The sequence below is a fragment of the Mycteria americana genome, chromosome 11, assembly GCF_035582795.1.
Source record: "Mycteria americana isolate JAX WOST 10 ecotype Jacksonville Zoo and Gardens chromosome 11, USCA_MyAme_1.0, whole genome shotgun sequence".
Lineage (NCBI taxonomy): Eukaryota > Metazoa > Chordata > Aves > Ciconiiformes > Ciconiidae > Mycteria > Mycteria americana.
In genome coordinates, this window is record NC_134375.1 from 7297243 (window position 1) to 7318461 (window position 21219).

A 21219-nucleotide genomic window follows, 5' to 3' on the forward strand; every position below is an offset into this window, starting at 1 on the left:
TTAAATTATTTGAGGTATTTTTCAAAAACTTGGCTCAGTTTGGAAAACGCTAAACCCTGAGCAGAAGGTGAACGAACGGTTCAAGTCCCAGGAAGGAGCTAGCAGCGGCGCTACCGAGGGGAGGGCGGCAGGGCCCGCACCGGCAGCTGCTCCGCTCCGCAGCCGGTGCCCGCTGCGCCCGCGCTGCCCTGCGGCGGGGCCGGCCCGGGCCGGGCGGGCGGCTGCGCTGCGGGGCCGGGCCGCGGGCGGTGCGGGCGCTCCCGCAGCTGCGGCCGAGCAGAGGTGAGCCCGTCCGGCGGGAGCCCGCGCTCGCCCCCTTGCCGGCGCTGCTGCCGGCCCGGCCGGGCGGGAGCGGCGCTGCCCGGCGGGGCGGGGGCTGGCCGGGGCCGGTCCCCGCCGCTCCGCTCCGCTCCGCCCCGCCCCGCGCGGGGCGCGCTCCCCCGCGGGCAGCTCCGCGGGGCGCCGCTGCGGCCGCGGCCGCCAGGACCGCCGGGACCGCCTCCGCCGAGCGCCTGCCGGCGGGCTCCCCGCGGCCGTGCACCGCCGGGCCGGGCCGGGCCGGGCCGGGCCGTCCTCCGCCGGAGCCGAGGCGCCGCCGCAGATGTGGGGCTGCCGCCGCCGCCGCGGCTGCCCGCAGGGCCGGCACTGCCGAGGTAGGAGCCCCGGCCGCCGGGGCCTCCCGCGGCCTCCCCGCCTGCAGCGGGGCTGCTCGGTTGGGGCGGGGTGCCCGCCGGGGCGTCGCGTCCCTTCCCTTCCCTTCCCTTCCCTGGCTGCAAAGGAGGGTCCCACGCGTGTCGGCGTGCGTCGGGGCAAGGCTCGAGGGGGAAGGACGTGTGTTCTGGGACACCCTGGTCTGAATTTTCCCTTCCAGCTCCACCAAGGAGTAAGGGTGACCGGCACCTCGGAGGTTCGGGAGGTGGGAAGTGGGAATCGCGGCTTCTGCTGGGAACAGCCCGAGGCAGAGGAAGGTTTGGGAGATGTGCCGTGGAAAGAGGGAATCGTAGCGTACCAGTGGCTGTTTGCATTCCGAGTTATTTTTGGAAATTGCTTTGCTGTGAGGGATTTGTTTTGTTTTGTTTTGTTTTTCTGTCTGTGAGAAGGTGTATTTACATTGTGCTCCTCCGAGTGTTGATGCTTTCCCTTGGCCGAGGAGGGCTGTAAAATCAGTGTTTTGGCAAATGCTGATCCAACCGGTTAGTTGTTCTTCCCTTATTCCTAATAGCAACACCATAAAAAACACGTAGTCTGCATCTTTTTTTATCTTGCCCTGTGAGATTTGGCTGCTGGCTCGTTGGAGCCTTCCTTGGAAAAGGGCTGACTCTGCCTGAGGATTGAGGGATCTGGCGTATTCGTTAGGCACTTTGTGTAATGCAGGATGACAGCTGTGACGCAAGTGCACCAAAACTTCTGAACGTGGGCTCGGTCTTGGTTATGTTTGGGTGTTTTTCCCCCTTTCCAGGAAAATTGTATTACATAGGCTGGAAGATAAACCTGGTGCCTTCCTGGGCTCTCCTGCAGCTGTGGGGCGGGACGGGGAAGCAGAGACGGAGGCAGAGGCACAGTGGTGTTGAACGCCGGTCTGTTAACGGGACCAGGGAGCTTTGGCCTGGCACCCTCAGCTGCCTGGTGCCGTAGAAAATTGGGTGTCACTGGGTGCAGAGTGGCTGTGGCTCCTGCCCAGGACTCAGAGGATTGCTCTTGTTTACAGCCATCGCTTTGCTTCTGCTGGCGTTATAGTAGGCAGCTGCCTACTTCATCCATGCCCGACTCCAACCCAGGACATGGAGATGGATTTCAGTAAGGTTGGTGGCTTCCAAACCACCCGGACTAAGGCGGGGACCCTGATTCAGCTGTTGAAATGCAGTGATGGGCCACCGCTTACCCGTGGCTGAACGGAAACCCCTTGGTTGTTCCTTGGGTCATTTGTGCGCTGCTTGCACTGGCGTCTTCAACGAGCAGCGGTTTCTTGGCTGTGCTGAAATGGATACTGCTCTCGCTCCTTGTTCCCAACACCTCATAGCCTGGCTCAGTGTTGACTCTGTAGCGGCTCCCGTTGTGCTCATGTGGCTATTCAGAGTGTGGGGAGGAAAAAAAAAAAGTTAATATTGAAGAAATTTGAAGACTCTAAGGGTTTTACATCTTTAAAAACATTTATTCTGAATTAAACATTTTATATTGCTAAACGTCGAAGAGAAACTAGTTAACATGAGGCAAAACCATACCAAACCAAGTACAACTCGGAGCGATCCCATGTAGGGTCAGTTGATTTTGTAGTGCTTTGCAGAGAGCTGAAGATGGGACTGAATAAATACCGGTTGTGGGACTCCTGGTGCTTGTCCAATGTGTTGCGGAGCAGTTTGCGAAGTTTCCAGTAAGTTTGCTTAATGTGGCCTTACTCAGCTGCGAGGCACTCCCATAATTATGGCTGCAATTAAAAGCAATAACAGCCATTTACATAGGGCCCCAGTCCTTTTAAACCAGCACATCATCTAATGAGAGCATTCCTGTAGGGATAGTTATGCAGGACGAGGGTCCAAAGCTGAGAGCATTTCGGGGAGGATTTTGTTTCAGAACTGTTTTGAGGTCATTTGAAGGAAAGGATCTGCTTTAGTCAAGTGACGTAGGACATTTTATTATGAAAAAGTACTGTTATAAATATAACCCTTACCAGTAGTAGGATGTCGTTGAATTACGTGCTTTTAGCACTTCATTTTTTTTTTAATATATCATCCATCTAGTTTAAAAAATCATCTTGGTTATGCCAGTATTTTTCTCAAATTTGATTGCATCAGTATTCCTTCTGCTCTTATGAGTAAGAGATTTAGTGAATCCGACTTGTGGATGATATCTAACTGCTGACAAAGCACTATGGATGTGTACTAAATTGCTCACTGAAGTTGCATGGTTTCCTTGGGGCTTAAACTGTGCACGTAATGTCCACAGATTTTTCTTTGAGATGAATGTAAACATTAGACTTATAAATGCTGGAAAACATCATACATTTGGGGAGCGCTTCAGCTTTCTTCTGAAGGAAATGACCTGGTGGAGTAATCTCACCTTCTTCTCACAACCTATGGTTGTGGGGTTTTTTGGTGGTGTTTTTGTGGGTTTTCTTTCCTTTTTTTTTTTTTGGTTTTGTTTTGTTTTGTTTTGTTTCTTTTTAATTTACTGAATACAGTGTAAGCTTGTGTCCCCATACCCTAGCTGGGGCAGGTCCTTGGGAAGAGTCACAATACAAATGTAGTAGAAAGGGTAAAAATTCTCAAAATACAACTGAGGAAGCACCAGCCATGGGTCTGAGAAGTGCTGATTTCCTTGGCTCTGCTCCGGTTTTCCCCAGAAGCCTTTTTTTCCTCATTTTAAGTCAAATAATTAGTCTGTTAACCTTTCGTCACAGACATAGCACTTGACTTGCGGTCTCTGAGAGCGCAAGAGGTTAAGTAATTAAATTGTATAAGGGAGGAAAAGAGAATAATGAACTCCAAACTCACTAGTCTGTCTAGTTGGGCTCTCCAGGGGCTAAAATTAAGTAATTTAAGTTGATTCCTGTTTTTACTCAATTTTTATTAGGCGCTCAAAATGGGGACATGGGAAAGAGTCCCACGCTGCTTCACGCAGGTTGGTATTTTCGGAGGTGGTGGATTTATTTCACGTATGATTTGGTTGTGCAGAGGGGTGGTTTCAGGGCGAGCGCTGGCCTGGCTGACTCCAAGATACCACGTGCGGCCAGACTGACTAATAACCAGGCTTGTCCTTGGGTGCCTGCCAAAACCTGGCCCTAAATATTGTAATCGCATGCTAATTATGAATGTTAATCTCCAGATGCACTTAACGTATTCCCGGGTGAAGTACTGACCTTGTAGCTGTCGGGTGGTGCTGGGTGCAATGTAGCTGTTTTAAGTAAAATCACTGTGGTGCGGTGTGGCACGGCTGTGAATTTACATCCGTGCAAAGAGAAGCAATACTTGTGGTTTTGCATGAAATGTGTTAAAACTTACCCATGCAGTGCAGTTGTAAGTGCGTTTGAGGCTGTGTTTTGATTACGTCAAACAAACTCATCTCTTGTTTGAGAAGCTGGTAAATGGGGGGCTCTTCTGGATGTTGGCATCTGCAACATTTAAGGATCTGAAGCAACGCACTGGAATTAATCCTGAAGTCTTTAAGTATGTAGCTGCCATGGTAGGTCCTGAATGCAAACGATGAGTCTCCTAATTGCAACCGACTTCTATCCATATGATGGATAAAAGGGATGTTTTGTAATGTTTTATTAATAAAATGGGATGGATTTGTCATGAGTGCCCTCATGAAGATAATGTGCCTGTTTAACAGCTTTAAATTTGTATGTGTCGGTGTAATTTCAGCACGACTGGTTACTTGGATATCTGAAATGACTGTGTGGCATTAGTTTCCAGATGATTCAGTACGTTACTCTCTTGTTTACAGACCATGCACAAGGAGGAAAAGGTAGGAAAGCGTGAATCAGAATGGGTTTTAAGTTCTTATTTCCCCTTTTCACTCTAAAGTTGACCACCTAACTTGTTCCCAAATAATTATTTTTCCAAATGTGAATTTTCTTCTCTTTCTGCATAGCGTCAAGTCTTTGTCTGCGCCACGGTTTAGGAGCTGGCTTCATGCGTGTTGTGCCTCGGCACCAGGAATCGCTGGGCTGCCGGGGGAGCTGTGCGATCCAGGCTCCCTGGCAGCTGTTCTGTTCTAAACTGGAGTTACAACAGCCATGGATCTGTTGTGGGGTTGGTATGTCGCTGTTCAGGGATACCGAACGGCGCCTTAGACGTGCTATTTCTGCCTTGCTGGGAAAAGCCACTTGCGGTGTTGCACCTTTTGGAATGGATTGACACGGGACTGGGTTCTCCATCTGCAGACAGCAGCGTATCGTGGTAGCTGGGCTACTCTGCACTGAAACCGCAGAGGCTTGATTTGATCCTGCATATGTTTTGGGTGCATAAACGGGAAGGTTTCCTTAAGCAGCAAGAAATCCTCATGACTGGATTATATACGGTTTGCCAATGGGTAGTTTAAATCAAATGATGCAAGGGACAAAATATTTGTGGTGATTTATTTATAGTTAAAAGCTTCCATATGACACTACACACCCCTTTTGACAGAACCTAACCAAGGAGCACAACAAACACGAATTGTTTTAATGCATCTGAAACTGCATGGGAAACTGCTTCTAACAATTATTGCTGCCACAACAACACTTTGATTTAAGGCTAGCTTTTTCTTCCTTTTAAGTTTTCTTTTATGATCATATATCCCTGGAAATCTAATTGATGTTGTCGGTTAATAACAAGCAACGTTTGTTGTTCATGGGATCCCTACGGATATTCTTACGCAAGGAGCCTTGCAACACTTACCTCTTGCATTAAGGCAGGGAAAAAAATAGAAGAGCTTTGTAGTTTTTCTACTACCAGTGTGAAACTGGTTTCCCCAAAACAATGGGGAGATTTCAGGGGTTTGTGACCTCTTGCAATTAAAAAATTTCAGATGGCTTGTGAGAGGAAGACTGATGGGGTGAAGGAGGAGGGAAAAAAGCAGCATGGAGGAAAGAAGCACTCCTGTTACAGCTGAAATAATTACTCGGTTTTGGTAGGAGATTGATCTAGCTGCCTTTTTTTCCCTGAGAAATGCTCTGTTTGGGGATTAGAATATGGGAGCTTAAAATTCAAGCAGCTCTGGAAGAGACGTCTCGCATGGATTTAGGTCTTGGGGTTGCAGTTGTTTTTTCTTCCCCAGGATGGGTCAGTTCCAAGGACTGGGGCTCATCCGGTGTCAGCCTTGTGTCTGACGGGACAGGTCGAAGCACTTTGTGTAGTGGGAGCGCTGGCAGGGCAGCTTTGCTCTCTTGGTAGCCGGTTTTCACTAAAATGTAGAAGACCAATGTTTTTGAGACCTCTGTCCTGTGTCAAGTAAGGTTCAAACTGGTCAGTGACTCCAGATGTGCCTCCATGTGCCTCCACGGTGGTGAGGGGCAGACCCGAGGAGGACACGGACCAACCCACCATGCGGTGGCCGGAGCCGGCAAGCCTGGGCAGCTGGTGTTTCGCTGGAGGTGGAGAGTGCGTGAGGGCTGGTGTGCTTATTTGCTTTTGCTTCTTTTTCGTTTGTTTGTTTTCCATCTTTACATCCCATATATGTTTTGCTTTCAATTTATATTTCGATTTAAATGTTTGAATGTGTATTTATATTTTCCGGTGCCACAGTCTCATATATGCTATATGTGATGGAGCATGGCCTTCTGCACACCTGAATCATTCTTTATAATTTATTTTCTCTAGGGAGACTTGTGCTGAAACAGTTATTTTTAGGACTATAAAGAGAATTCAGGGGTTTTCCTTTAAAAAAAAAATATAGAAGGTGTCTTTGCTAATACTGACTCTCACTTGGTAAACGCTTCCCCTTGCAAGAGTTATTATTTGTAGCATTTGTGTTGTTTAGCCTGTCTGCACTCCATAAATTGGATTATTTTTGCTGTCGTAATTTTATTATCCGTATTAAGCTTCCTGATCTACATATTGATCCTGTTAGCCTCAGGAAGCTGATAAGCCATCTAGCTGTACTTGCAAAATACACAGAAAATGAGAAAAAAATCTGCCCTGGAGGCTGTGAAGAGTGAGATTCTCCAGCGATTTGGATCTCCGGATGTCTGGCCTGTACTTTTTTTCCCTTCGGTGCTAGGTTTTAGACTACATGACAGCATTGCAGGTTGCCAAATTAAGATTAATTTTGCTTTTATTATAAATTCTGTCATCAGTAGCTTCTGAGAAGCTTTGCTCTAGTTTGCTTGTATTTTTATTTGGAGGAATACACTCCTTTTTCACAAAGCTTAATATTTCCAGAGGCAGCTGGTGTCACATACGCCGCGAGGTTTTTTTTCCTCCTTGTGGCAGCGTCAGTTTTCCATGCGGGCTTTCCAGAGGGATTTATTCTTTACTTTCAAAAACCTGCTTTCCTGTCTCCGTTGCCTACGGGACACGCATAAAACCACGTATAACTGTAGGTGCGTGTAGAGGACTTCATGGGGCAGCGATGGGGCCCGAACTCGTTTGCTCTCGCTTCCGTTGCCGCGGGCTTTTTCCTTAATGACCGACTTATCCCATACGGTAATATGTGCGGGAGTACTAGACTCTGTTGGACCTTTAACTCCTGTCCCCCCATTTTTTTGTTTGTTCCAGCTCTCAGCCCAGCCTGGTCCCTCTTGCAACGTGAGGTTGTGTCACCTCCACCTCAGCCTCTCCTGTGCTGAGTCCATTTTGGGTGCTTCTGTCTATTTACATATTATTTATGTCACTGAAATGTTTGAAGACCCCTGTTTCGTTCTTGTTCTCCGTGACCTCTCTGCACAGTCGCTGCTTATTCTAACAAATTGTTGTTTCTTCTGTCATGATACTCTTCCCCCCTCCCCGTCCGGCGTTTCCTCCTCCTCCCACAATTTGACCTTGCCCTGCTCTTGTCTCCCCATACCTTATTTCAGGCGTTCACATGGCTTCAACTTCTATTATGTGCTGATGACTCACAGATGCACTCTACACCTCTGACAGTTTGTCACCCGGTCCAGCGGCTGTCTTCCTCCTCGCCTGTTGCTCTTCGATTTCTCCATCAGTAGTCATTTAATATTTCAAGCCCCAAACCCCTGGTGGTGCTTCCTATATTCTCTTTATCTCTTGTCTTTTAAAACGCTGCCACCTGATGGGTAGCTTTGTCCCAAAGCCTTCATGATTGTTTAAATTCATTTGTTTTACTTCGTGCGTTTGGATGACACGCAAATTCTGCGTTCTCTTTGTCGTCAGTATATTTCTCCTTTTCTAGCTCATCAGACAACTTTCCTAATGCATGTAATTAATAAGATTTTACAGATGTTTTACTTCAAAGTGGCTGTCCTGAGAAATTCTACTGCTGAAGTCAGTTGATAGTGCTTGGTTTTAAAGATAGTGTTTAAGTATCTCAGTTCTGCTCTGAGAAGGCAGCTGCCCTTGTTCTGCTATTTTTTATTTAACAGCGCAGACCTAGCTGTTATAAACAAGTGGGATTCACGGCATCCTAGCTGAATGAAATGACAAAGGATACGTGTACGTCATAAATGTTAAACTATCTAATATAAAACTAGCTGTAAGTGAGCATAATTCATAAGCCTTTCAGCCTGGAGAAGGGTTGTCTGTTTTATGTAAAATTGCTAATCCTTTCCTTGTGCTCCTTTTAACTATACTGTTACTCATAACAGCAAACCCAAACTCGGAATTGGGAAGGTTTTTCTAATATGCTTATGTGACTGGAAAGGAATAGAGAGTTTTAAGGTGATAAACACTTTCAGACTGCTTAGTAGAGACTGCTTTTATGCAGGTTCGAGAGGCACAAAGACAAACGTCCTAGTGGGTGCAAGTATGTTTTTGCTTTTCCTTCTCTTTCAAATATTACGAATTTATCGAGCCTTGGTTTTCCTGGGTTGTATCACGGATTCCAGGTAACGGCAGTGGAGAAGCGGACTCGCTGCTCTAGCACACTTCCAAGGAAGAGGAGCGCGTATCACAGAATCACAGAATCGTATAGGTTGGAAAAGACCTTTAAGATCATCGAGTCCAACCATAAACCTAACACTGCCAAGACCACCACTACACCATGTCCCTAAGCACCTCATCCAAACGTCCTTTAAATACCTCCAGGGATGGTGACTCAACCACTTCCCTGGGCAGCCTGTTCCAATGCTGGACAACCCTTTCAGTGAAGTAAAATTTCCTAATATCCAGTCTAAACCTCCCCTGGCACAACTTGAGGCCATTTCCTCTCATCCTATCGCTTGTTACCTGGGAGAAGAGACCGACCCCACCTCTCTACAGCCTCCTTTCAGGCAGCTGTAGAGAGCGATGAGGTCTCCCCTCAGCCTCCTTTTCTCCAGGCTGAACAACCCCAGGTCCCTCAGCCGCTCCCCATCAGCCTTGTGCTCCAGACCCTTCCCCAGCTCCGTTGCCCTTCTCTGGACACGCTCCAGCCCCTCAATGTCTCTCTTGTAGTGGGGGGCCCAACACTGAACACAGCATTAGAGGTGCGGCAGGGTACACACCGGCTGTCCAGGCGTTGTGCGAGGCTGTACGTGCTGTTGCTGTAGTAACAACATCGGATACTACCAGAACAATGTGTAGGAACGACTGTCCTCAGTAGACTTACCGTCTTGGAAACTCAGTATTTTCAGTTACGCTCTAGACCTGTAGAATGTAAACAGGCAATCTGTGCAAATGCCATGTATTTTAACGTCCTCTTTCTGCACTTCTTAGAAGCACACTCCCCCTCATGTAAATAGCTTGAAGTCCCGGGTATACTGTAAGCCACAAAGGGTTTTTTAACACTGGCTGCACTCAGAAAACATGAATAATGGATGCCATCTTTCCTTTACGTTGCATCATAACAGGAAGAGTTAAAATGTTGCTTAATGTTGTGACGATGGAAATAGTTTTAAGCAATACCTGGAAGCACCACTTGAGGATCTGGCCTACTTTTCAAGGAAATAATATCAGTGTTCTCTCAGAGGTGAAGGTGGGAGGTGGCTGCTTGGACTGGAGGTGTAAAGAATTAGTGATTTATCCTTCAGATTTAAAGAATACAGTTACTGCAGACCAGCCTTAAATCTATGCCTCATGTTAGACTTAACACAGGAAACTTCCGTGCACGAGAACAATGGCATCTCATTGATAGGGTTTATCTTCAGACGTTAGGTTTCTCCCATGTTTAAAATAGAGCGATTATTTCTTCTGAAATGTGATAAACATCTAAACTAACATCTTTATATATTCAGAAATAATAAAAGTACTATGAATGGCCACGCTTTCAAGAATGGTTCACATAAAGATAATGAAAGATCAGAGTGACAGTGTAGCAAAGTGTATTTTTTTAATTTTGTTGATAATTCTGTGTATGTAAATCTCGGTGTATGCTCTGGGATTCTCATGCAATCCACGTGTTGGTGAGATGACGTTCTGCTGATAACCTGCATCTCCCCAAGTAATCTTAGATTGTCTGATAGGTTTTATATGCATACGATACAACTCGTGGGTTCTGTAGAAAGCTATCCAAGACTTTATTGGTACAACTCTTACAATAAAAACCCTCGTATAGTTAGTACTTGTTTCCTGGTCATTAGGTCGTCTTGGTTTTGAAAACACGTAACTGTGCTGGAATCGAGCCACACACAAACACTGCTGTAAGCGATACATCATTGTTTTGCATGCACGGTGCATAACTATCACGATGTTTCAGTAGACGATGAAGAAAATACAATGAATGCAAATTGATGTGGGAGTTAGTCCCCTCTCCAGCCAAAGAAGCGTGGTGTGAGGCTCCTGAATGCCTGAGCCTTGCCAGATCTTCCCTTGTATCAGATGTGTCGATGATTGTTAGAATAGACGGGAACTTGTTTTCTCACCGATTTACTTTATACCAACATCTTCTGTTTGGATGAGTTATTTTCCTTATCTGTGCTAAGGAATATTACTTTGTTTCAGCTTGAGGAATCTTTCTAGTATCTGTAATTATACAGCTTTGTCTGTGTGGGATCTTGGATGTTGTTTAAATCTATTCCCTAATTAGCACTAAAGAGATTTCTTGTTCTTAGTAGTAGTTTGTTCTCATATAAAGCATGGTTACATGTGGGATTTTTTTCTGAATCTCTTTGGTAGATTGATCTGTAGCCAGGAAATCTAATAGCAAAATGAACTCTTATAAAATAACTTCTAAAGGTGTGTATTGCTGAGGGCAGATTCTTTTTTTAGTTCTGAATCCTTTAATGGCTGTGCTTGTCTTTGAGGTAGCAGTCTACTTCAAGACAACTAGAACTTTTTCCCTTTAGGCAGTGATAGGAAATAGGATATGGAGTGGATGGTGCCAGTACTAAACTTATTTGTTGCTCAGAAGAAATGGAGTAAGTGCTAGGGCCATGTACCGCAAGGCCTCGTCCTTGTGATTTCAGTTGGTTTGGAATCAAGTCCTAAATGGAAGAACCTGTGGAGATGGTATGGGGAACCTGCTGAACTTGTCATGTGGGATGCTTGAAATTTTTGGGGACTTAGTGGGCTCTTCGTCACTTTTGTTGGGTTGCTTCCTGGGATATTAGACTGTGGGAAAACAAAAAGGATGGTACTTTTGGTTGAGGAGAAAACCATAGGCAGTCTTGAGGAGACGGAAGTCTTCATTTAAGAAGTTGACATAACAAAAAGTCCTGAGAAACTGAACTGAGACGGTATGAATCAATGTGTGTAATTTTGCTAATACAGTATTACATCTCTCTTCCCCGATTGCTCATTGTGCTTGCTAAGCTCTTCATGGGAAGGAACTTTGTTCTCTGTGGGAAGTTGTGTGAGAAGTTTTTAACTCGTGAGGGATCAGGATGACTGTTCCTGAGGCACCGTCTTTGTCATCATCCAGGAGCTCAGGAACAGCCCGGGGGGAAGAGAGCCACCTGTTTGCTTGCTAGCGCAGCTTCCTTTATCTCTAGGTTTCCTTGGCAATTGAAGAGCAAAGTTGAGTTAGTACTTGCCTTATGAACATGGCAGCATACCTAGCAGAGGGGCATTGTGTTTAGGTAGCTTGTTAAAGACCCCTCTTCCACAGTGAGGAAAACCTGCCAGGCTTGATCTGTATTTCAGGAATATGGGAATTACCTGGGGGAGGGAGCAGTCTGTCCCCTGCTGAGGTGCTAATGTAATAAGGGATGTGATCGAACAGGCCAAGTGTCCCATCTGCTCTACAGTAGTTTTGGTCATTATAGTGGAAACTCAGTGCAGTTGCAAGTTTGGGTGCTGTCATTACCCGTGAGCTGCAGCTTTTCACCATGTAAGAGCACCCTAACAAATGCTTGGTCAAAACAAAACAAAGTCAGCACTACAGCCTATAAGGTGGTGAGGGGAGAAATCTCTCCCAGTCCACCCGACATCCAGTTTTGAAATGTTGGAGTGTTGTTACTTGAGAACAAAAAGGATGAAGCATAGCTGTGCGTTTGGTCACCATCTCTTCTAATTGGCTCGCGGTGTTGTAACTGCCTTGTATATTAGATAGCTGTCACTGGCTGTCCTCAGGTGATGCTTCCAGCTGCATAGATTTTGGCCAATGAAGGACTGCCACGAGCCTGCTGAAGGTATACTTGACATTTTTTTTTTTTTCATTAAAAGAGAAAAATCAATTAAGTTCAGTAGGAATTATCCTGTATGCTTTATACAGATATATAGTGATACAGCGTAGCAGGCTGCTAGTTAGCTGGTCAGAGCCACCATGTCCTTGTGGGAATGGGCAGCATTGGCTGGATGTTGAAGCGGGATACGCAAGATATGCGTGTGGCTGAAGGCTGTGCTGGTGCGTGTCTGTATTTCTCGAGTAACATTCATCTTTTCATCTTTTCAAATTCTGCGCTCCTCTGTGCCTCCTGAAACTGTACTGAAACTAAGCTCGTGTTGTGCTATGCGGCTGACGTCTTTTCGAGGAGCTGTAAGCTGGGGGCATTCAGCCCTCTATAGACCTTCCTAAAGGGGGAATGGGGACTCTAACGCTGATCTCTCCTCCTCTCACCATTGCCCTATGTAGAAAATGTAGATACCCATTTTAAGATGGGATCATTTAAACTAATTCCTGCTTGTTACTTCTAGCTAGAGCAGCAATCTGCCAGTCCCAATAGAGAACACCTGGATCTTGGGATTTAGGTTTTTGGCAGCTATTTACTGGCAGGTGTGTGTGTAGAGATCAGGTGCTATTGGTTTTCTCAAAGTGGTAAATAACTGATACCGCAGGGATAAAAAAATTTACCTCCTGATATTGTGGAAAGAGAATTGCTTTAGAGAAATGGAAGTATTAGGTTAATGATGAAATATAATTTGTTGGTGTTTGATATCTAGAAAGAAATGGGAATATTTAGTTTTGAGTGTGGACTTCCCCCCCAATAATTTTTTTCATTTGGTAGAGAAAATAACTCCGGATTAGTAGATAGAGCTTTCTGTAACTCTGACTCTACCTTGGGTGCTTAAAAGCCAGGAGTTGGTGTATTTTAGTACTGGCATTCTGTGAAGCTTTGGTACCTCCTGGCGCGCAGCGTTCACAGCGCGACTCAGCAGTACGTTTCTGAAAGGTAAAAGTGAATTACCTGATTTTTCCAGGGGAATGGTCTGGGAATGGGGAATTTTTCCAGGGGAATGGCCATCTGCTGCAGCTCGGCCTGCTGAGCGCGGTTCCACCTCGGGGGGCCCGGACCCTCCCCGGGCTCCCTGCGAGGGCAGGCCGGGCCCCGCCGCTGCTGCCCGCCTTGCGCCGCCTGCGGGGGCGGTGTCTGCAGCCAGCCGCCAGGGGGCGCCTTGCAGCCTGCGCGCCCGCGGAGTGGCCGCGGGCGGTGCCAGGGCGCCGCCTGGCGGGCGCGGGCGGCGCACAGGGCGCGGCGGTGGGGGGCGGGCGCGGGCGGGACCCAGCCCGGGGCCCGTAGCCCCGGCGTGCTGCTGCCCACCCGAGAGCTGAGGTTAACCGCAGGGCTTCCCCAAGGCAAGGGAGGCTCTCGGCGGTACCCGGTGAGGTGCGCGGTGAAGGGGAGCAACCGTCACAGCGCTCACTTCCGTAAAAGTCTCCGGTTCGTGTCGTATTTTGTAAACGCGCAAGATAACCGTTCAGTACGCTTCCAAGTGTTGATCGTTTGTGGTGCGCCGTTTCTTGGAAGGCACGGCTAACGTCACAAACAGCTTTTTTTTAAGCGTCGGCAATAAGAAGGGGAAGCTTGTGTTTCAGCAGCTTTTTAACTCGAAGGTTTTGCTCTGTGCTCTGTATTTCAGGAGCTTCCCAGAAAAAGCTTCTTTGTGCTTTGCTACGAGAGCAGGAACAGGATATCGTTGTAGCCTGCCCAGGGCTTGTAAGTGCGGTGCTGAAACATCACACGTGCTTTATCTCAGGACCTGCCACAGTGTGGGGACTCCTTTGCAGGCATCCTGCTTATATAAACCATATGTTGTGACCTCTGGCTGTGTCTGTGCATCCTTTAGTCATTTTACAGCTATCTCTTGAATCTTCTGTGCTGCAGAAGGGTTTGTGAACTGGTTTTTCGTGAGCTGTATCTGCTGTGCTCAGTGTGGTGAGGGCACGGGCAGTTGGAGGACTGGAAAGTCTTCTTTTCTTATTCCAAGTAGTGAGCTGGTGCTGCCGGAGCGATGGTGGAAAAGAGAGGAGGCAGGGATGTTGGGTGGTTTATGGATGTTTTATAGGCTGTCAGGCTATAAAGTGATATCTGTACTAGGGAAATGAGATACATGAAAGTGACTTGCAGATATTGTAGAACTTGTATTGTGTGGTTACCATATGATACAGCTTATTTACAGATACAAAGTAGGGTTTCTATAAGATCAAGCAGAAGCCTTGGTTCAGTCTCTTTTATTTCTCCCTGTCTCAGAAATAATTACCACTTGCTGTATGCATTAAACCATAAGAGTTTCCTGTCTTGTCTGTCAGTCATTTGAAAAGAGTAAGTATAACTCGGTTACTGGGCGCAAGCACGTTCTGTTTCTGTGCAGCAGTTCATTTTCCAAGAGTGCCTTTCCCCTCGATGTTTTGTGTCTGCAGAGAGGTGCTTTTTCAGGTAAGCTTTCAGCTTAGTGTGGCCCTGAGAGCAGAAGCGTTGCATAAAAGCCTTCCAAGGAGTAAAGGCTTATTCGTGGTCTCCCTGTAGCGAAGAAAGCTGAGTCCCCAGCAGTTCACCTGCAGGAACCAGCCCTGCTTCTCAAGCCTTTGTAGAAGGACAGTGGTTGATGATGATGTGATTATGCAGAAGGTGATCTCTATCATTTATTGGGAATCTAACGAGCAATGTTTCTTTGTTCCGTCTCTTCCTAGGAATTTAATGTAGTGCCCTTAAAAATGATGTTCTGAAATGAGACCTCAGGAGTGGCACAGTATTTCTGTATTCACTTTCTCTGTGTCCTTAAATAGCCCATTACTACACTGAAATTATAAAAAAAACAATGAAACATCCCCCCATCCCCCCCACCCAACCTTAAATGTATTTGATCAACAACAGAAGTTAGTAATCCCTCAAGCTGAAATATTTACCTCACAAAAATAAAGGCCAGGAGGCTGAGCAGGTGTCCATGCACACCTCTAATGCCATTACAAACACCTGGACAAACCCTTATTTAGGTTTTGCACAGGTGCCACTGGTTTAAATCTGCTTGAGCAATAAGAGAGTTTGCTGACGGTGTGCCTCATGTTTGGGGGACAAGCCTTAGAAATGTGTTAATTCACCCTGCAGACCTCTGAAAAATGCTATTCTTGTATGAGCAACCTCAGGTCAGTGTTTCCAGCCGTGAGGCAGGCGTGTGAGTGGAGTTTCAGTTCTTCTGCACTGTGTGAATTTGTAGAAAGGAGATTTAGGAGAGAGTTGCATTTCTAGAGATTAGAAGGATTTCATACATTTTCTACTTTATGTAAAACAAGCCTGAGAAGTCTCTTCTAAGTCGGCGTTCCTGTTAGTCTGTTGTTCCTGTTAACGTTACAGTACGTCTGTTGGGGACTTGCCTGGCTTTACTGGAGGCACTGTTAAGAAAGCTGGAGCATCCTGGTGGTGGCATGCCTCGCTGTGGTCAGAGGGTGAGGCGGGTACGTCCGGATGCCCCTGAAGTCAGTCATCTGTTCGTTGCAATGTTCTGTGTACACTCAGTAGACAGGCTTCTGGGATTAACCTGGAACACAGATTAAACTGTTCCTGCTCACAACTCTTTTGGCAGCTGTTGGAAGTAAATACATACGTAATAGAAGAAACCAAGAAGCTTTTAAGTGTTCAAAAACTCCCTCTCCTCCTAGTTTTCTGTCCCTTGTTAATGTAACTCCTATAACCCCCTCTGCCCCTCGCCACCTCGGCTATTAAGTCGAAACAAAATCAGGAAAAAAATACTAGCATAAAAATATAGCGCAGGTGCCTATGGTTGAAAATTGTTATCGGTCTTGAAGAGAAGGAAATCAACTTTGAAAAGAGGGAAGGGCAGGTCAAGCAAACATGGTTTTGGAAAACCAGTGCTAACTCTCCCCAGGGTGCCTCACCAAGTGTCTCGGAGAACTGATTTTCTGTTGTTTAAAAAGCTACCTTTAGCTTGTAATGGAATAGAGAAACTAAAAACGATCCTCAGATGCTCAGAGTCTGACTGGTATAAAAAAACCCCAAACATATGTACTGACCTTCATTTGTATTTAGGTCGGTGTCATAATGTCCGGCTGCCTGAGAGTGAATAATAATGAAAACGCGTATTGCACTTCACTACCCTATCTTCAGTGCATTGCATTTATCTTCTGTAGAATATACAGATGTATGTAGTAGTGAAATATTCAGCTTTTTTAGGACTTTGTTAATGAGTTTTTTAGGACTCAGTTAATGAACTTAGTTTGTGGGGTTTCTCTCACTGGTAAAGCTGATGACGTAGTTGGGGAAACGCGACAGCTGGATGTTGTATTTAGCCACACACTGCGCTTGCTGCAGCACAGGATCTTTTCCGTGTACTTTGTGAATAGGTTCTTTTGGTAGCTAAACAAGGTGTTAGAAACCTATTGTTTATTTATGGTTTTCTGCATCGATATGCACTTAGCCTTCAGGCCAAAATAGAGTTTACTTGGGAAAATACATCGTTCGGTGCCTGACTTCTTAAAACACAGTGCATGCTCCCTGGACACGCTATTTTTAGGGCTTTAAAAAAAGGCCCCTCTGAGGCAGTGTGATGTTCTCTGCAGCTGGACTTTGCTGGCTGCGGAAAACAGAATCACCTGCTTGGCTGCGCACAACGCGGCTGCACCCCGAGCCCTCGGTATCGTTGCCTGCAGGAACAGCCCTGCTTTCCTACCCCGGCCCGGGCCGCTGACGGCCCCGCTCGGCCTGATGTGAAAAACAAGCTGCGTGGCGTGGCCTCAGCCTGCCAGGCCGCTGCCCCTCCGGGCCTGGAGACGAGGGGGGTGCGCGGAGCCTCTCCCGTGAGGGAGCAGGGGCGCCGCCGGGGCCCAGCACGGCCCCGGGCCTCCGTCCTCCCGCTGCGGGGCAGGAGCCGAGGCAGGGAGCCCCGTGAGGGGCCGTTCCGGCCCGGGGGGGGGGGCCCGATCGGGCCGGGGCAGCCGCCGCAGCGCGGTCCTGCGGGCGGCGCGGGGCCGCTGCTTCCCGCGCCCGGCCTCGCCTCAGGGGGCGGCGCGGCCTGGCCCCCGCCGAGCGGAGAGGCGGTGCCGCCCCGCCCGCCGCCACTGCAGTGGGAGCCGGGAGGCGGGCGAGGATGGCGGCGGCGTCGCCGGCGCGGGAGCTCACGCAGAACCCGCTGCAGAAGACGTGGGAGCCCTACGACAACGGGCTGCCGGCGGGGCACAGCGCCCAGCGCGGCGGTGAGCGGGGCGGCGGCGGGGAAGGGGGTGGTCTGCCCGGGCCGCGCTGTCGGAGCCCCGGCGGGCGGCAGCTGTCAGCGGGACCCCCCGGCGGCCGCTCCCCCTCCTCCCCGGTTGGGCCGCAGCGGGTGAGCCGGGCCCCGCGGAGCCCCTCCCGGGGGCCATTCGGCCTCAACGGGGTCGAGGTGCGAGGAAAGCGGCGTGAGGGGCCGGAGCCGGGGGGGTCCCGCTACCGTCCCCCCTGAGCGCCAAGCCCTTTGCCTGGGCTTTAACGTGTCTCTTGCCTCGCCTCTGGTGCGAAAGGCTCCTTTAATGGTTCACCCGGCCCGGGGCTGATGTGCCGGGGACGGGGGGTCTGCTGAGGGAGGCGGTCGCGATCGCCCGTGGAGGATCGCCTGAAGCGCCGGGGAAAGCAGAAGAACCCGAAGCTGCTGGATGTGTGCCCAACGGAAGGCAACAAAGCTTGGCTGGGAAGAGTATCTCTTCTAGTCGCTTTTGTTGGGGTGGTTTTTTTTGTTGTTGGCTTTCTTTTTTTTTTTTTTAACGCTGTGGTTCCAAGGGGCGTTTATATTCAGTATATTCTTCTTGAAGAAAGGCCTAAAAATGTCACTGTATTTTTGTTTTTTTCTTTTAAGGCCAATGCTGTATCAGGCCATCTGTTGTATGAGTTAATGGCTTTCCGTATTTTGAGGTGCAGCCAACCAAGTCATCAGCCTCTAAAGACTTTGGCTGTGGCGTTTGTAAACCATAGTTTATTAACAAACTTTGCCTCGCGGGTTTTTTTTTCTTTTTTTTTTTTCCCCCCCTTACTTAAATAACTGAGGTTCAGTGCACGGCAGTTTTGCAGACAAAAGGGGCTTTGTCGTGTGGAACTGTTTTTATTTGTCATGCAAAGAGGCTGTGCTGACAGAAAGAGCTGAGGGCTCTGCTGGTATGGCAGGCGTCCATGGGCTGCTGCCTCTCGGCTCTGGTCTTGCTTTGGTCCAGCCCTTGCTAAAAAAAAGCCCAAACTTTCTTGGTTTCTGCTAGGAAGCAGGCGTGTGTTTCTGTGTGAACTGAATTATTCCAGCACCTGAAAAATAGTAGGTGTTAAAAGGAGCTGAAATGGGAGAAGGGTCAGAAAGTGTGCGTAATTGCTTTTGTAAACACGGTAAGGAGAATGCTTCATTTTGGCCTTATCGTGGCATCTTTTTTCCAAACAAAATAACATTTGTTATAGCTTTGACACAGACGCTATTTTACAAAAAAACCCACAAGAACAAAGTTGCATATTGGTCACGTAATCTGGTGACATATGGAGTCTTCTTGGCAGAATTATTTAGCTTCTCTTGATTATAACTTTAAAAAAATTATTTTACATATCTTTTTTTTTTTGTTGGTAGGATTCTATAATTTTTGATGCCCGAGACCCTTTATAATTGAGAAACCTTTTTGCTAAAAAAAAAACTCCCAGATTTGGAAAATTTTTTTTAATGCTTTTGCACGTGTTTGCTCTTGCAGTATACGTATAATATGTCTACAGTCGCTTGTGATACATAAGAATTACAAACAGCCTAGAGAGGAGAGGAACTTACTCTTCCTTGATAAAACCATCTACCTTCTTTCAGCAAACTAAGAATGCTTTGTAATTTTTCCCATGCAAAGGGGCTGCAGAGTCCTTTATCCTCAGATTTCCACGTATCGTGCATTGCCCCGTGTTCTGATGGGGCAGCGTGACCTGCAGGCCCTGTAGTCGTGCTGTGGCAGCTCAGGATGGACTGCTCAGGCAGGGTGATGTGGGGCAGTGTTGGGCTGACTGGTTTCAGTTCTCTGCTTTTACAGGTAACTGTGTGGAAACGTTACTGTTCAAAAAATACAAGCTCAAGTTGAAAGTGGATTTCTTGTCCTCAAGAGTAGCTTTCCAGTGGAAGCAGTGAAGCTAGTCGCTCTGTCTTCTGAATTTCTAGGCTAAGCAAGATGAACTCTTTCAGTCTTCTTTGGTTGGGTTTTTTTATTTCCTCATTCATGCTGATGACCTTTATCTGCACTACTTTTAGTCTTACGTTATCTTTCTAGAAGGTGAGTGAGCAGAGTCATGCACACTTCCAGTTGAGGACTCAGGAGATCCATCTTCAGAGGGACTTACCTGGGTTAGCAGTTTTTCCTGTGATTTTTCTAAAAGTTGTAGCAACTCTAATTATCTGGGGATCTAATTATCTAAGAAATAGGGATTATCTAATTATCTAAGAAATCTGTCTAGCTGTGCCAGGGTTTAGCTGTCACGGGGCTTTGAACAGCTAGTTCTTTTAGTCTGTGCATTATGAGGTTTTCAAGGAGGAGTTCTGGCCGCATGCAGCCTACTGAGCAGACTGAGCTTTTATAGCTGGTGAGACCCGTAAAATGAAGGTAACTGTTCTAACTGACCTTCCAAAGCAAGACTTGTAGGCAGCAGAAGCGCCTGTTGTTATTAATAACTGCCACTTACCTTTTGTGGTCTTTTGTGAAAGGTTTTGCCTGTAAATAGGTTGCAGTAAAGCTACTCTTGGCATTGGGTGTCACATTGCTTCAAGCTCTATGAATCAAGCAATGGGCTACAAACATGGACATAAAAAACCAAATAGTAAAGTATGCTATAGTGAAAGTTGTTTTGAGAGCCTAGCAAAGGATGTTTATAGAGTGAGAGATAAATAGTGAACTTCCTGTGATTAAACATTTCCCCCCCCCCCATAGTTAATGGCTTTGTTTCCCTAAAGCTGCTGGAATTTGGCCATTCTAATGGTTTTTATTTGCTGTTCGTACAGCAGTATGAATGTACATCAGGTCAAAAAAAAAAAAATCAAGATTATCTTTGCTCTAAAGAACTCTACCCTTTGAGCTCATACTGCTTACCTGTAGTTGTACTCCAGCCCTAGGAACTGAAGATGGAGAAAGCGAGTGAGGTAAGGACAACACCTAGCTGTAGCCTGAGGATCAGGATGTATGATGGGGCCATCGCTGCTGGCATCAAAGCTGTAGGAGGCAAATGGTAACCCCGAGCAAGTGGACGGCAGACCTGCTAGGAGCATCTGGTGACACGAGGCTGGGTAAAGGACAAACATGAATTCTGAATCCCTTGTACCAAGGTGATGTTAGAAACTGGTGATTGGGACAAAAAGAGGAGAGACAAATTAGAAGATGATGGGCTTCTTCAGGTATAGGAGCAGGATGCTCTTCAGGAAGAGCAGCAGGATGGGGAACTCGTCCCTGCAGGATATGAAGAAGGGTGACCGATTGTCGTCATTGATCAACAGGAAAAAAAAAAAAAAGGGTTAGCAATAGTTAAATTGGATAAGTGAAAACATGTAGGGCTAACCTTAGTTGGAAGGGTGGTTGTGTTGGCTTATAGTTACAGGTATTTGCATATGAGCCTCTAAATAGTACAGTGATTTTGGAGAACAGGCCTTGAGTCGAAGGCCATAGAAGCAGCAAGAATCCTTCACAAACTTCAGATGGCTAGATACAAAAAGCATCTGACCTCGAAAGTTGTCTTAAAAATTTCACACAGATATGGAAAACCCAAAATCTCATTTTGGGTGAGAGGAAGGGACAGCTGATAATATGTTAGGTAGTAGGTGAACTTGAAAAACACCAACTCTTGTCTCTGATTTCACAAGATCATGTGAGTTTTGAGGGCTGATGAAATGCTGCACAGCTGACCTAGGGTGTTCAGTGTCCCAGTTTGGTTTCACAACGACCTTCTGTATCTTGCATTATTTCACAATAGAGTCTAAGAGGCAAGAAATGAGCATGTAGTTTCTTCTTTCCTTGATTGTTAAGTCTTAAACTTTAGAAGGGTAGGCAGTCATAACTTTATTCTGACCT

The 21219-nt window shown here is 47.0% G+C and overlaps 1 protein-coding gene across 9 annotated transcripts in view; it reads left to right on the forward strand.

The window, feature by feature from the left end:
• Positions 1-342: 342 nt before the first annotated feature.
• Positions 343-21219, forward strand: part of LOC142415492 (6-phosphofructo-2-kinase/fructose-2,6-bisphosphatase 4) — a 54172-nt gene continuing 33295 nt past the window's right edge. For 7 of the 9 annotated variants that reach the window (XM_075513885.1, XM_075513883.1, XM_075513886.1 and 4 more), the window contains exon 1: positions 17263-17379. In XM_075513885.1, the coding sequence (XP_075370000.1) occupies positions 17274-17379 (106 nt within the window). In that variant the 5' untranslated portion in view covers positions 17263-17273. Of the gene's footprint in view, positions 654-783; positions 884-17262; positions 17380-21219 lie in introns of those variants that run through there. The other 2 variants (XM_075513889.1, XM_075513891.1) reach the window with 2 other exon arrangements.